Source organism: Mastomys coucha, unplaced genomic scaffold (genome assembly GCF_008632895.1).
Source record: "Mastomys coucha isolate ucsf_1 unplaced genomic scaffold, UCSF_Mcou_1 pScaffold13, whole genome shotgun sequence".
Classification (NCBI taxonomy): Eukaryota; Metazoa; Chordata; class Mammalia; order Rodentia; family Muridae; genus Mastomys; species Mastomys coucha.
Genome location: NW_022196895.1, coordinates 71228839 through 71241100, shown reverse-complemented (window position 1 = coordinate 71241100; position 12262 = coordinate 71228839). Strand labels below are relative to the sequence as shown.

Genomic DNA, 12262 nt, shown 5'->3' with positions numbered 1-12262 from the left:
CCTTTAGCTCACAGGGGCAGGGGGAGGCTTTAGCTCATAGTGGGTGTCTTTAGCTCAGTGGGGGGGCTTTAGCTCACAGTGGGGGTCTTTAGCTCACAGTGGGGGCTTTAGCTTTCGAGCACTTGCTCACTGCTTGAGGGGTCAACAGTTACCCCTAAACACTTTAAGGAAGAAGAAAAAACACCCTGTTATCACATGGCATACCATATAAAGAATTCTTATGGGGCGAATATTGAAAGAAGCAAAGGAATGGATCTATGACATGTCCCCCCCTTTCTCTGGCTGCTGGCCCTGAAACTCTCAAAATCTGAGCAGTCTACAGAGGGCTCTAAGAGGCATAACCAAATGGGAGTTGGGGTGGGGTGGGGGGTGTGGGGGAGCTGTTTGCAGGACCACAGCCAAAGCCAACTGCCATCCTAGCCTGGCTTTCTTGGGCCCGTCCCCACCCTCCCCCTCTGGCTGGCCTGACTGGGTTCTGCCTGGGGACAGGATGCAGAGGCAGCAGCCATCTCGTCTAGCCGGCAGAGCGGCCCAAATTTGCTCCAGAGATTTTTAAATGCTGTCACCCTGCATTTAACCCCTGCCTGACTACCTCATTCTTTCCAGGACAAAAGAGGTTTATCAGGGAGTCGTTCTCCAGGGGCGGGGCCCATGACCTCAGGCCCTACAGAAGAGGCCAGCCAACAGCCTCACGCTGCCCAGGACTGGTCTACACCAGGGTGTGGGATGTGCATCAGGTGAGCCGCCCTAGCCTAGAGCCATCAGACTGACTAGATGGTATCCTTGGAGTTCCACGCGGTCATTTCTCACCGTGACCTGGAGAGAACAGGTGGTCACTGCCGGTCACTGTGTTAGTGGATTCCCCCAAAGCCTGTCCTTTCTAACAGCTGTGAGCTCCAAGCCTATTGGAAGCCACAGCCAAACCAGAGGTTACCTGCTCCCAGGCATGAGAAAGAGACATTAGAAACATAGCACAAAACTAAGGTCCAGACTCCCTAATTCAGTATCACAATTTCATGCCAGACAATAAAAACGTCTTCACATTTAGCTGAATTGAATGGCTTTCTTTAGATCAGAACGTAGCCATCTTCCCCTGAGAGCAGCTTGGTTGGAGCCCGAGTCACTGTGGACTGAGCCAGGGCAGCGTTTCAGATTCTATATGCTTTGAAGGCTCTCTCAGACAGTAAAGCAGATGCCAGCAGGGAGCAAAGAGGAGACAGACTTGTCCTTGTAGTTGACTTGGTACTGACTCAAAACCTGTCCACCCCAAACCTGGACACCAAGAGCCAAGACCTTAAGCAAGGGAACCCTCATACCCCTGCCCTTCCACAAAAACATTGACTGCATAGATGGGAGATGGAGTTTCTTCAATGCCCCTAAGACCCCTGCATGCTTCAAGTTCCTAACGTCCACCCCTCAACCCCACCCCCACCCCAGTCCCGTGGGAATCCCTCCCTCCCCGCTCCCTCTCTCTAGACAGAGGCTGCAAAGGTGCTAAGCTGAGAGTAGCTCTTCCCAGTGGTGGAGGGTCTAGCCGGGTAGCCATGCCTTCTCCTCCAGAGCTCTAGAGAAGTTTCCCAGCTATGACAGTTCTTGCCAAGGTGGGTCTCCCTGACTCATTCCGGTCCAAGCTGCAGGAGAAAGGGCCTGACCATGCATGCCTTCCAAAAGACATTGGTGCCCAGAGACAAAGCTAAACCCAGTCCAAATACCAGTCCCCACACAGTATACAAAACTCCATGTAAGAGCCACCTCACCAGAGGCAGGACCCTAGATTCTCTCAAGACCCTGTCTGTAGGCATGGCATCTCTCTGCTCAAGTGTCAACCCATGAGCTTGTCTGTCTGTCTGTCTGTCTGCAGCGTGCGAGCACACACACACACACACACACACACACACACACACACACACACTCCTCACAAGCCGGGGCAGAGCAACCCATCTGTTTCAGAGAGCCGGCTGTCAGAAATGAAAGTACAATCTCCTAGAACCAAATTATTGCCTTCTAAAAATGTCCCGTTTTTCCCAGACTGAGGAAACTCGCGAGGGGTGGGGTGTGTTTCACTGCAGGTCCCCATGGACCTGGCCTGTCATCCCCCTGCCCTCCCCACACATTGCAAAGGCTGGAATTCCAACCTGAAGCCAGGGTGCTGCTCCCAGGACTCCCTGCCTACTCCCCTTCCTCTAGCTGGCCCGGGGCAAGGGCGCAGGAAGGGGAAGGGCCAGCCTTGGAGTCACCCCTGCATTTCAGGAGGGGCTGGGCCTCTGAGCACACCCCACCCCCATCTCCAAGGCACCACATTTTCACATTCGGCTGCTTTCTCTTTCCCTTCTTCCCTTGCCAAGAGAATCAAGCCCTGGCTCACACTGCCGACCTTCCTCCCACCCTAAACTGAGCCCCATTCATTAAGCCCGCTCTCAGCCAGGGCAGGACAGGAAGGAAAGCGGCACACAGGGCCTGTGAAAGAGACTCCCAGAGGTTATTTCAGGGGGGTGTCACTACCCCCCACCTCGATTGATGCCCGACCTGCTCTAGCCCTGCTTCACCCCAGCGTCCACCACAGGAACCCCTTCCCATCTTCTCTGGCCTCACTCAGCCACCCCTGCCTAGTAAGAGCTCAGCCTACACAAAGCATACACATCTAGTCCCCTACTACACATACACACACACACACACACACACACACACACACACACACCAACCACACACCCCCACCTCTGTAAAAAGGAGGCTTGGCCTTCCAGAAGGCATAAAACCTTCTGCCCAAGCTCATGAAACCACCCTTTGAGGGCATTCACAGGACAAAGAGTAAAGGTAGTTTCTCTCTGGGCTCCTTCACCTCAACTCTAGATACCCCCAAACCACTGGCATCAACCCAAAAAGTTCTTCCTACAACCGCACCCCAAGCACATTAGTACTACACGGCTCCAACTGCGTAGGGAAAGAAGAAAGCGCTCCAACTTCGAAGCCTTGGGAATTAGTAAACCAAGAGCTGAAATTCAAAACAAATGCTCTTTCATGTGAGGGCCTCCCCGCCCAACCCCCTTTTTTTCCTTTTCGCAGTTTTGTTCTATCATGCCGTCCCTTGCAAGACACTCTACTGCACCCTAGCAGAACCTCATCCATGTAAGGTGCTGCAGTTACCCGGGGAGGGGCTCTGGGGAGTGGGGCACGAGAATGTTGCTTCCCAGCTTCTTTCTAGAACTGGATGGACTTAGGGAAACAAGGTTGGCTGACCAGGTCACGAAGCTTGGCTCCTTGGGCGGGGTGAGGAACTCTCAGGCCGGTGGTTCTCAGTCTGGTGTCGTCATTTCCTCCAGTAGAGGAGACAGACAAGATGTTATCAATAAGACAAACCTTCCGAAAAGCTCCACTTCCCTTGCTTATTTTATGTGGTTTGGAGGAGCTGGGGCTCCTCCCTGCACACCCAGGGCTTAAAAAATATAACAAGCCAACAACATCCTGAGTGTGTTATTCTGTTCAGGCTCTTGCTCTCTTGTTTCTTCTTTCTCTCAAGAACTCTCACCTCATTTCAGCCTTAGAAAGCAAAGCCACGGAGCCTTCCCAGGGCATATAGGCTCCCTCTCCTCGGCTGCTAGGGCCCACTGGCCCACTCCCTCCTCCCCCTGGGGCCCTGCTTTTCCTGCTCAGTTCTCATTAGAAGCTTTGAGTAAACAATACCGCTCAGTCTCAGATAACAGTCAGAGTACACTGCACTGAAATCAAAACAAACAGGGTCTCCCTACAGCCCTTCCCCAGCAGGCTCCACTCCTGCAGGGGAGAGAACTGACAAGTCCAGAAGGAACTGGGGAAATTCTTCCAATAGTCAGTCAGCCAGCAACAGGTCTAAGGGAGGTCCCATAACCTCCACCAATGGCCCCGGTGCCCAGACCTGTCCTGGAACTTCACTACCCTTGGTTACCTTCTCTCTTGCTTTAACTAGTTCTTAGAAAATACTGATGTGGAAGGGTGAGAGGAAGGGAAGAAAACGAAGAAAGAACAATCTCCCAGAGCAAAATTGCCATATTACCCTCTCTTGTCCTCTGGGATGAATAATCCACAGGCTTTCCCCAAGACACCTCCTCCAGCACCATCTCTCCAGGGCCCAGAGAAAGCTGGCCCTGGTGAGGACAGCTACGGTAACTATATATGGACAGCAAGTCCCGCCCTGTTGCTCCAGAACCCCACAGTCCATTGAGCTCCATCTTGCACCTGGGCTATGCCTTGTACGCATGGGTCTGTCTCCTTCAAGGCATGCGTGCAAGAGCAAAACAAAGAGTTTAAGCACTCGAGGATCATGCCAACGTTAACAAACGGAAGTAACTTAAGTCAGGGGTTGCTTTAAAAACCCTGAGGGAGGGCGAGGTGGGTCCCATAGGAAACAGGAGCTCATAGAATAAAAGCGCCCACCACCAAGCTTTACATCGGCTCGGTCCCCGAAGCCCACAGGGTGGAGGAGAGAAACAACTCCTACAGGTTACCCTCTGACCTCATGTGACGAATGACACACACACTCAACTTGAAAACTAGCTCGTTACACCACACAGCTCCCAGCTGACTCCAGATCCTCCATTCCTGGGAAGGTCAAGGTTCCGGCACCAAAAAAAAAAAAAGACCCCAGGATGACAAGCTGAGGGGTACCACAGTCACCAGACGCGTCCAGTTTAAAGCATATGTAAATGAGAACAATTCCAGACCAAACGGGGTGGCGGAAGGCCGCCCCCATTCCTTGAGCCTCCAGCAATCTCTAGGAAAGGAGAAAGTGTCTCACCTGAAAGCCCCCCAGGGGCCAGATAATTCGTTCCCCCGGTTTCGGCGGAGGAAGGTGCAGCATCTGGGCAGTCTGCAGTCAGAAAAGAGAAAAGTTAAATTCCCAAATAAAAACATCAGCACTCACTCATTCTGACGAAACACTCCGCGAGCAACGTGAAAGAAGAGACCACACATTCCAAAGGGCTGACTCGAAGCTGCGATGCCAATTATTAATGGTCTACTCGGCTTCATGGTCCAGCCTAAGACAGACCACAGCACCTTGTCACCCGTCTAGGCTCCAGGCGGCCGGTTAATCATTAGTCAGGTCAGGCTCAATCACAGACTGCCTGGAATTTCTCTTCCATTAGAAGTCTCTCATTGAGCTCAGGTAACTCCCAAGGTCAAGGAAGGTTCGCGGTGTACTTTCTCAACCCTGTTTTCTTTCCCCCATCAAGCAGGCCTCCTTCCTCCCACTCCCAGAGACAAGGGTCTCACCCTGGCCTTTAGAAAGAAATCACACGGACTCACTAATTTCTACCAGTTCTGGCATGGATTCATGTGTGTAACCCATCGGATCAAGACAGATTTTTCAGCAAGGACCCAGCTGGAGGGGAACTTTCTACCTAATCCAGGCTGGTCCAAACCCACATCTGGAAACCCCGCCCAGACACCTAGATCCTACAAGGCTGTCTGCTTCACTCAGTACCTCCACGATCTTCCTGGCTCGATTTCTTCACTAGACCTTAACTGGCAGATTCCATATCCTCTACCCTTCTAACTCCCAGGTGCTTGTAAGAGTGACCTCAATGTTAACAAGGATAATGGCAATCCCAGCTGAAAAAGAGACAGACTCTACAAACGCCCTCCAAGCAATTGCAACAACAACAATAACAACGACAAAAAAGAAAAAAAGGCCCACAAACCACAACCTAATCAGCCCCCCCCAATGCAAACACACAGGCCCCGCCCCTGTAAGGTTCTTCTGCACCACTGCCAATGTCAAACTTCTTCCTAAGTCCCCATAGACAGATTGGCTCCAGAAAAGCAAACGCACCACTGGTTTGTACAGACAGCCTCCAGTCCTCCCACCCCAGCTACCAGGCATTAGCCTGGCATCTCTTTGGTCACAATGGTGAATAGTTACTCAGAGCAAATAGCAGCCGACAAGCAAGCAGCACAGCCTAGGATGGCCCTCTAGTTCCTGTCCAAAGGAAGGTGACTTGCCCACAAGTCTTTGCGGAGGATCCCTTCCTCTTACACGTCTCTCCCCAAGAGAGTTGCAGTGGGTTGGAAAGAGAGGTGGAGACACTCAGGTATATTATAGCACTTGCCCAGCGTGTGTTTAAAAATTTAAGAAAGACCTCTTCAGAATGGGAGGGAGCACGGAGGAGTGGCCAGCACGGGGAGAAGAGAAGAACATATACACAGGGGGAGAAGAGAAGAACATACACAGGGGGAGAAGAGAAGAACATATACACAGGGGGAAAAGAGAAGAACATATACATCTTATGTCGTCAATGGAGAAGATAATTCCTACCAGGAATATACAGCTTTACAAGACACAGGCTTCATCAAATGGAAAACAATGGGGAGTTGGGGGCAGGCACACAAAGGAGTTCCTTGGCGCGTGATGCAAGTCTGTACCTTCTGGCCCCACCATTTTCTAGAAATTGGCTTCTCCCCTCCCCCACACGCTTGCCCAAATGGAAGACACCGCGTGGCCACTCCCCCAACTCTTAGCTGGCTAGGTGCCAGGGGCAAGGTGTATTTCAAAGGCAGAGCCTGGCCTCTCCAGGGCAAAACCTGGAGACCTCAAGTCAGCGTGTCAGCCTGTCTCACATCAAAGGTGAGCCAGCTCCAAGATGCAACCACAAGTGATTTTTATGAAATGTGCTCTGCCCTCTGCATCGCCTTTGATCTTAGGAGGGATTTACACACGTTAATTAGGCCTCCCTACCACCCCTGGGAGGCAGCAAGGCATTTGAGAGGCACCCAGGTAAACTGAGGTGCCACTTGACTAGGCCAGGGGCCACCCAGGGAGCTAGCTAAGCCACCCCCAAGTCCAGCTCCTGTTCAGGGGCTTCCACTCCCAAACCGTCCCTGGAGTTGGGTCAGGCTGAGCCAGTCTCTGTTGTCTAGATTCCACCCACCAAAGACTGCAAAGATAACTCTGTCAGAATCTCTCATCTTCCACCACCGTCTCCTGCTCCCCAGAGCCCAGCCTAGCAGACAGCAGGGCTGAGCCAGTTCCTGGCTCTCCTCTACCACTGTACATTACCAAACACCTAATTAAGCCCTGGGTTCTGTGGAACAAAGACACACACACCCCCTTCTCCCAGCAGTTCCAAGAGAAGTGCAACCCAGAGAGCCTGGGGAACTTGGAAGGTTCTTTCCCACTTAGCTCTTCTGAGTTTCCCCAGTGCTACTTTGTATAATGACTGATGGAGGCAACAACCGAGTAAATGAATGAATGACCTAATCATTCATTAAAAAGGACTTGGAAAAGTTAAGAGACCTAAATTAAGAGGGGCCAGATGGCAGATGAGGATGCCAGCCGTTCTGGTAGGCTTTGAAGGTTGTACCACGAGAGGCCATCCCTGCAGCCAGTCCCCTTGCCTTTCTGCAGCAGATACAGCGTGGAGAAGGAACAGAACCCATCCGGGCTCTCCCCCTCCAGCATCTCTGCATACAAGTGAGATGCAGGAGCACGAACAGCGGATCCTTTCTCCCTCCTTGTGGGGATGGCAAAGTGGGAGCACCTTCATGCCTTGAAAAAGCCACAAAGTCACAGCCACTCCTGCCCTGAGGCCCACGCAAGACTCCTTGCTCACAACTGTTTGGGGGAAACACAGAACCAGCTGTAGACCTAGTCCAGGCACTTCCATCACAGATTTCCAAGTTCAACCTCCAAAGGATCCCTCAGTTCCACTATACGGGGCCCCAGAACCTTTCCCTCTGCCTCATCTGAGGCAGGGATTCCCTCGGCTGCACTGGCTCATCAAATTTTAACAGTTGTCCACTGTCAAACCCTATTTTCTGTTCCACCTTATGTAACCCAACACCAAACTCCTCAACCTCGAGCTGGGAAAGAATATCTAAATCCCCGGGTCAACGCTTTCCCACACACTAGCGGGGAGGAGGTGGTATGGGACTTGAGAAAGTCCTCTTCATCTCTAGCTACTACACCCCTGGGTGACCACAACCAGCAAACTGGCCCTAGACCAGTCCCTTAGGCCAGTCCCTGAGCTCGGCTGTCCGGACCACTCCTCTCCACGGGGACTTTCCCCTGCTCCTTTCTCCATGTTCTACACGGTGGAGCCTAAGTTTGGGTCCCTTTTCTTGTTTTGTTTGACGCAAAGCATTTGGGGTGAGGAGCCAGCTGCCTGTGTTTCCGATTGGCAGGTTAATCGCTTCCTATTGGCTGATCTGGGGAGGGCTGCTCCCCTCCTTGGAAATGGCACATTCCTGTCTTTGTGGCTTCTCTGTTTACACACATTTTGCTACCTAATGTCAACACTTGCTAATGAATAAATATATCACTCTACTCCCCGAAAATGAGGTCCTGGCCTGCCAGAATGACTGCTGAAATCTTGTGAACAGATTTACCCCAGTATCTTTTTGGCAAATCCAAGAACACATGGTCCTTCTTTGCTATGGAGTTTGGACTTCAGGGGACCTCTACCAGAGCTGTCTTCACCTCTGGAGCCACAGGGGCTTCAGGCCACATTTGAAAGACGACCAAGGAAACACAAAGCCAACAGAAAGAACTGAGGTGGGCCCCCCACCCCCTCCGCCAAGAAGTGACCTCATGGGACAATTCTGGATTCTTTAAGCCAAAAACTCAAGAAAAGGTATAGCCCTCCCGAGTTTGCTAATGCCAGTTAAAAGTTTGTTGCAAACACATAGAGCCGGTTATCTTGTCATTAATGACCATTTATCTGGTGTTTTGTAAATCGAAAGCAAAATATCGCAGCCTCTGCAGACCACCTATTAGACAGACTCCAGGCAGGCAGGCAGCAAAGCATTACCAACTTGAGGGAACTGGCGAAGCATGTGGAGGGCGGGCTAGCTGGGCTTCGCTCACACATCCATTAAGCATTTAATTTATGACAAAGTCCCCGAAAAATGGGGTGGAGGGGGGGGGCGCTTGTGCAACAGCCAAAACTCATGAGGCAAAAGGTTCCAAGAGCTCAACGGTGTTCAACCCTCCACTCGGCCCTCTCCTTGGCAAAGATGTCACAAGTGTTGCATTTCTTGCTAAAACCTGGCCGCCCTGCCGCAACCGATTCTCTATTCTTCCACTGTAAGAAGGAAGTGGGACTTGTCCCGGAGGCCATCCCCCATCTGTTTTGCTGACCCTGTCCCCTGGCACTGTCAGCTCTAAGGGATGGGCCCTAGGACTCTGCCAGCCAGAAGCTGAATGCAGACAACCACAACAGGGCTGGTGCCAGTCTCAAACGGGCTTCTGCCCTGGCCCTCTGCCATCCAGCAAGAAAGCAACAGGCAAGCAGAGCTGGGCTGAAAACTTTTATGGTCTCTCTACCAAGAATTCTGAGAAAACCAACCCCAGGAGAAAGCAGACTTGTGGGTGACTGAACGGGGGAACATAATCCCCTCGAAACTTGTCGTTGCACTGCTTAACCTAGTGTGTTACCCCAACGGAAGCTTCTCTTCAGAATCAACAGCTCCTCATCCATTTAACCATCCCTACCCACAGATCCTGCTGGCACTTACAAAGCTTCAGAATGTTTCCATCAACCTGTCCTCTTTGGCTCCCGAGACATTCAGTAGATTAAAAGCCTTCATGTGTTAAGGCTGAACTAACTAACTTCCGTCACACAGTTCAAATGCATAAAAAAAAAAAAGGGAACAAATTGTAAAACATATCGGGGGGAGCTATCTTTATGGGGGGAAAAAAATCCAATCACAACAAGAGGAAAATCCACCAGACTTACAATAGAAGAAAATTGCTTTGAGCAACCCAGGCCCCTACCTAGACACAAAACCCAGGGTTCTAAGAAAGGAAAGACTTGAAAACCATCTACTCACCAGTTGGTTTGAGAAAATCCATTGGGTATCTGGAGTAAGGAGGAGGGGGAGACTCTGAAATTAAAAAAGTAAAAGGATATAAAGGCTGAGCCATGAGAAACAGAGATAGAAACTTATGATAACTCAGGCATTCTTTTAGCCCAACTGTTTGTCTTAGCTGTGGGGGTTGGAGGCAGGGCCGCGAGGCGGTGATTGCCTTGATATTTAGCTGTCAGATAAACAAAAGAGGCCGCCTGGCGCCAGCCTCGGCGCTCTGCTCCTCCACGTCTGCGGCCACCGCCGCCGCCGCCGCCGCCGCCGCGCTCGGCGGGCCGGGCTGGAAACCACCGGCTGGGCCAGGGCATCAGCGGCTGGGCCGAGCACTGAACAGTTCATAGGGCGGGGGGCGCCTGGGGCTGCTTAGTGTCCTACAACTACCCCGGCTCTCCCCGCCTCCAGGAGCAAAAGTCACCTCCGCCCACGATGCTGAGCTTGGCACCCACGCACTCAACTAGGGAATCCTATCCAGCCCACCTGAGAAGAAACACCCCAAAAGTGTACTGCTGGTGAACAGGGAAGATTTTCGGGGAGTAGAGTATGCTTCTCTACCCTGATCACAAAAGACAAGGAAGCAACCAGAAGACATGGGAAGGCTAGCAGGATAATACCGGGAGGAACCTGCTCAGGGGTCCCAGCCATGAAGCCCGGGCCAATTATGGAACAGGGAGGGACATCACCGAAATGCAGGGGGTGGGAGTGTCGGACGTTCTAAGGACCACTAATTGTATGCTTTTCTGGGCGAAATAAAAGTAAAAAGTAGAGGGCACCCAACTTCTCCAGGCCGTTTTTTCCTTCTCATCCTGCAGCTTGCACTGCTGAGACTGGATACCCAGTTCAGACTCCATCCTACCACTGTCCCCAAACTCCAAAGCTGTGAGGCCAGGACGGTTATCTGGGCCACTCGTGCCCCACGTGACTGTCCTTATTTACTAAAGGAGAGACTTTCCAGCCTTTAAAGCTAGTTTCTCCCAGCCTTCCTTGGCGGGCTTGGGCCGAATCCAACTCGGCCACACACCTCATCGCCTTTCCGGTTGCGGGGGGCGGGAGGGGGGGAGCGTGATCCCCACTTCGCTCTGGATCCCCTTGCAGACCCGGAAGTGAGAGTGTTTCATTTTCTGCAGCAGCATACCTGTTCAGCATTAGGATAAGCAGGGGCTCCCCTCCTCTGGAAGTTGGGGGGTGGTGCAATAGAGAAAATCTTGAAAGGGAACCCCCAAGGAATGTCAGAGTTCCCCCCCTCTAGCCCCCAGTCCCTTCTCTGATTTAGATCCCTTGTCTCCTCCAGGAGGCTATACACTCAACCTCGAGCATTTCTACTAGCATTTCCACGACCAGAGGGGACGAAAGGTGGACTCAGAACAACTTCTTACCCAGTTCACAGAGTCGACTAAGGTGATGGGGGTTGCAGCACACCAGCTCGGGGTTGATCTTCCCGTAAGATTCACAGCAACACAGCCTCTTGACTTCCGAGGAATGCCTGAGATCCGGCCACCTGAACACTTTGCACAGCAGGAGGGGGAGCGAGTAGGACGAGGGCGGCTGCGCGGGCTGCGCGCTGGCGGGCGCCCCCGGGCCCAGCCTGCAGTCCAGGCGGCCGGGCAGCAGGAGGCACGCGGTGCGCGTACCGCCGCGGGACTCCACGGCCTGAAGCAGCAGCTCCAGCTGCCGCTCCTTGAGTTTCTTGAGCACCGAGTGCGTGAGCGCCTTCAGATCCGCCTCGGCGCCCCCGGCCGCCCCGGCACCCGAGGTTGGGGGATGGGAATGGTGGTGACCTTTGGCACCTCGGACTGCCTTGCCCAGGCAGCAGCCAGCCCTGCCCGCACCGCCGCCACCAGCCCCATAAGCCCGGCCGTCCGTCGCCCCTTCTCCCCGCAGCTCGCCTCCTCCGCTGCCACCCCCCACGCCCTCCTCCTCGTCCTCGCCGCCGGGCGCACGGCTCCTCCAGAGACGCCGGACGAGCGCAGATCGTTTGGTCCTGAACATGCGGGGCGAGGAGGCGAGGAGAAAAGTCGTTTGCCGGCTAAGGAGCGAACATGACCTCCGCACACCATGAAGAAGTCGGGCGCCGAGTTGGGGCAGCAGGCGCAGGCGACAGCAGCAACAGCAGGGGCCCGGGCAGAAGCGGCGGCGGCCCGAGGGGCGCTCCGTGGCATGCGCCAGTCTCCCGGAGGCCGGGGCGCGCGCGGGGGCCCAGGGGCGCCCGCCGGGGATCGGGGGCCTGCGCTTCGGCTGCCCCACCCGGCGCGGCCCGCGCCCTGCGCGGCTCTCGGGCCCCGGCGTGCCCCGGAGGAACGCGGCCGCCGCTTCCCTGGGGGCGGCCGAGGCAGCCCCGGTCGACGCCTCCCCGCAAAAAGGCCCCCCTACAGTGGCTCCCGAGTGTCGGGCTCGCCAGCCTCGGCTTCCTACATGGAAGATCCTCGGG

At 53.6% G+C, this 12262-nt stretch overlaps 1 protein-coding gene across 1 annotated transcript in view; it reads right to left on the bottom strand.

Annotated features, from left to right (window-relative positions):
• Window positions 1–12250, bottom strand: part of Smad7 (SMAD family member 7) — a 27257-nt gene extending 15007 nt beyond the window's left edge. The window contains exons 1-3 of the mRNA XM_031366052.1: window positions 11211–12250; window positions 9802–9855; window positions 4772–4843 (exon numbers count right to left, since the gene is read on the bottom strand). Coding sequence (XP_031221912.1) covers window positions 4772–4843; window positions 9802–9855; window positions 11211–11823 — 739 coding nt within the window. The 5' untranslated portion in view covers window positions 11824–12250. The remainder of the gene's footprint in view (window positions 1–4771; window positions 4844–9801; window positions 9856–11210) is intronic.
• Between the last annotated feature and the right edge of the window lie 12 nt (window positions 12251–12262).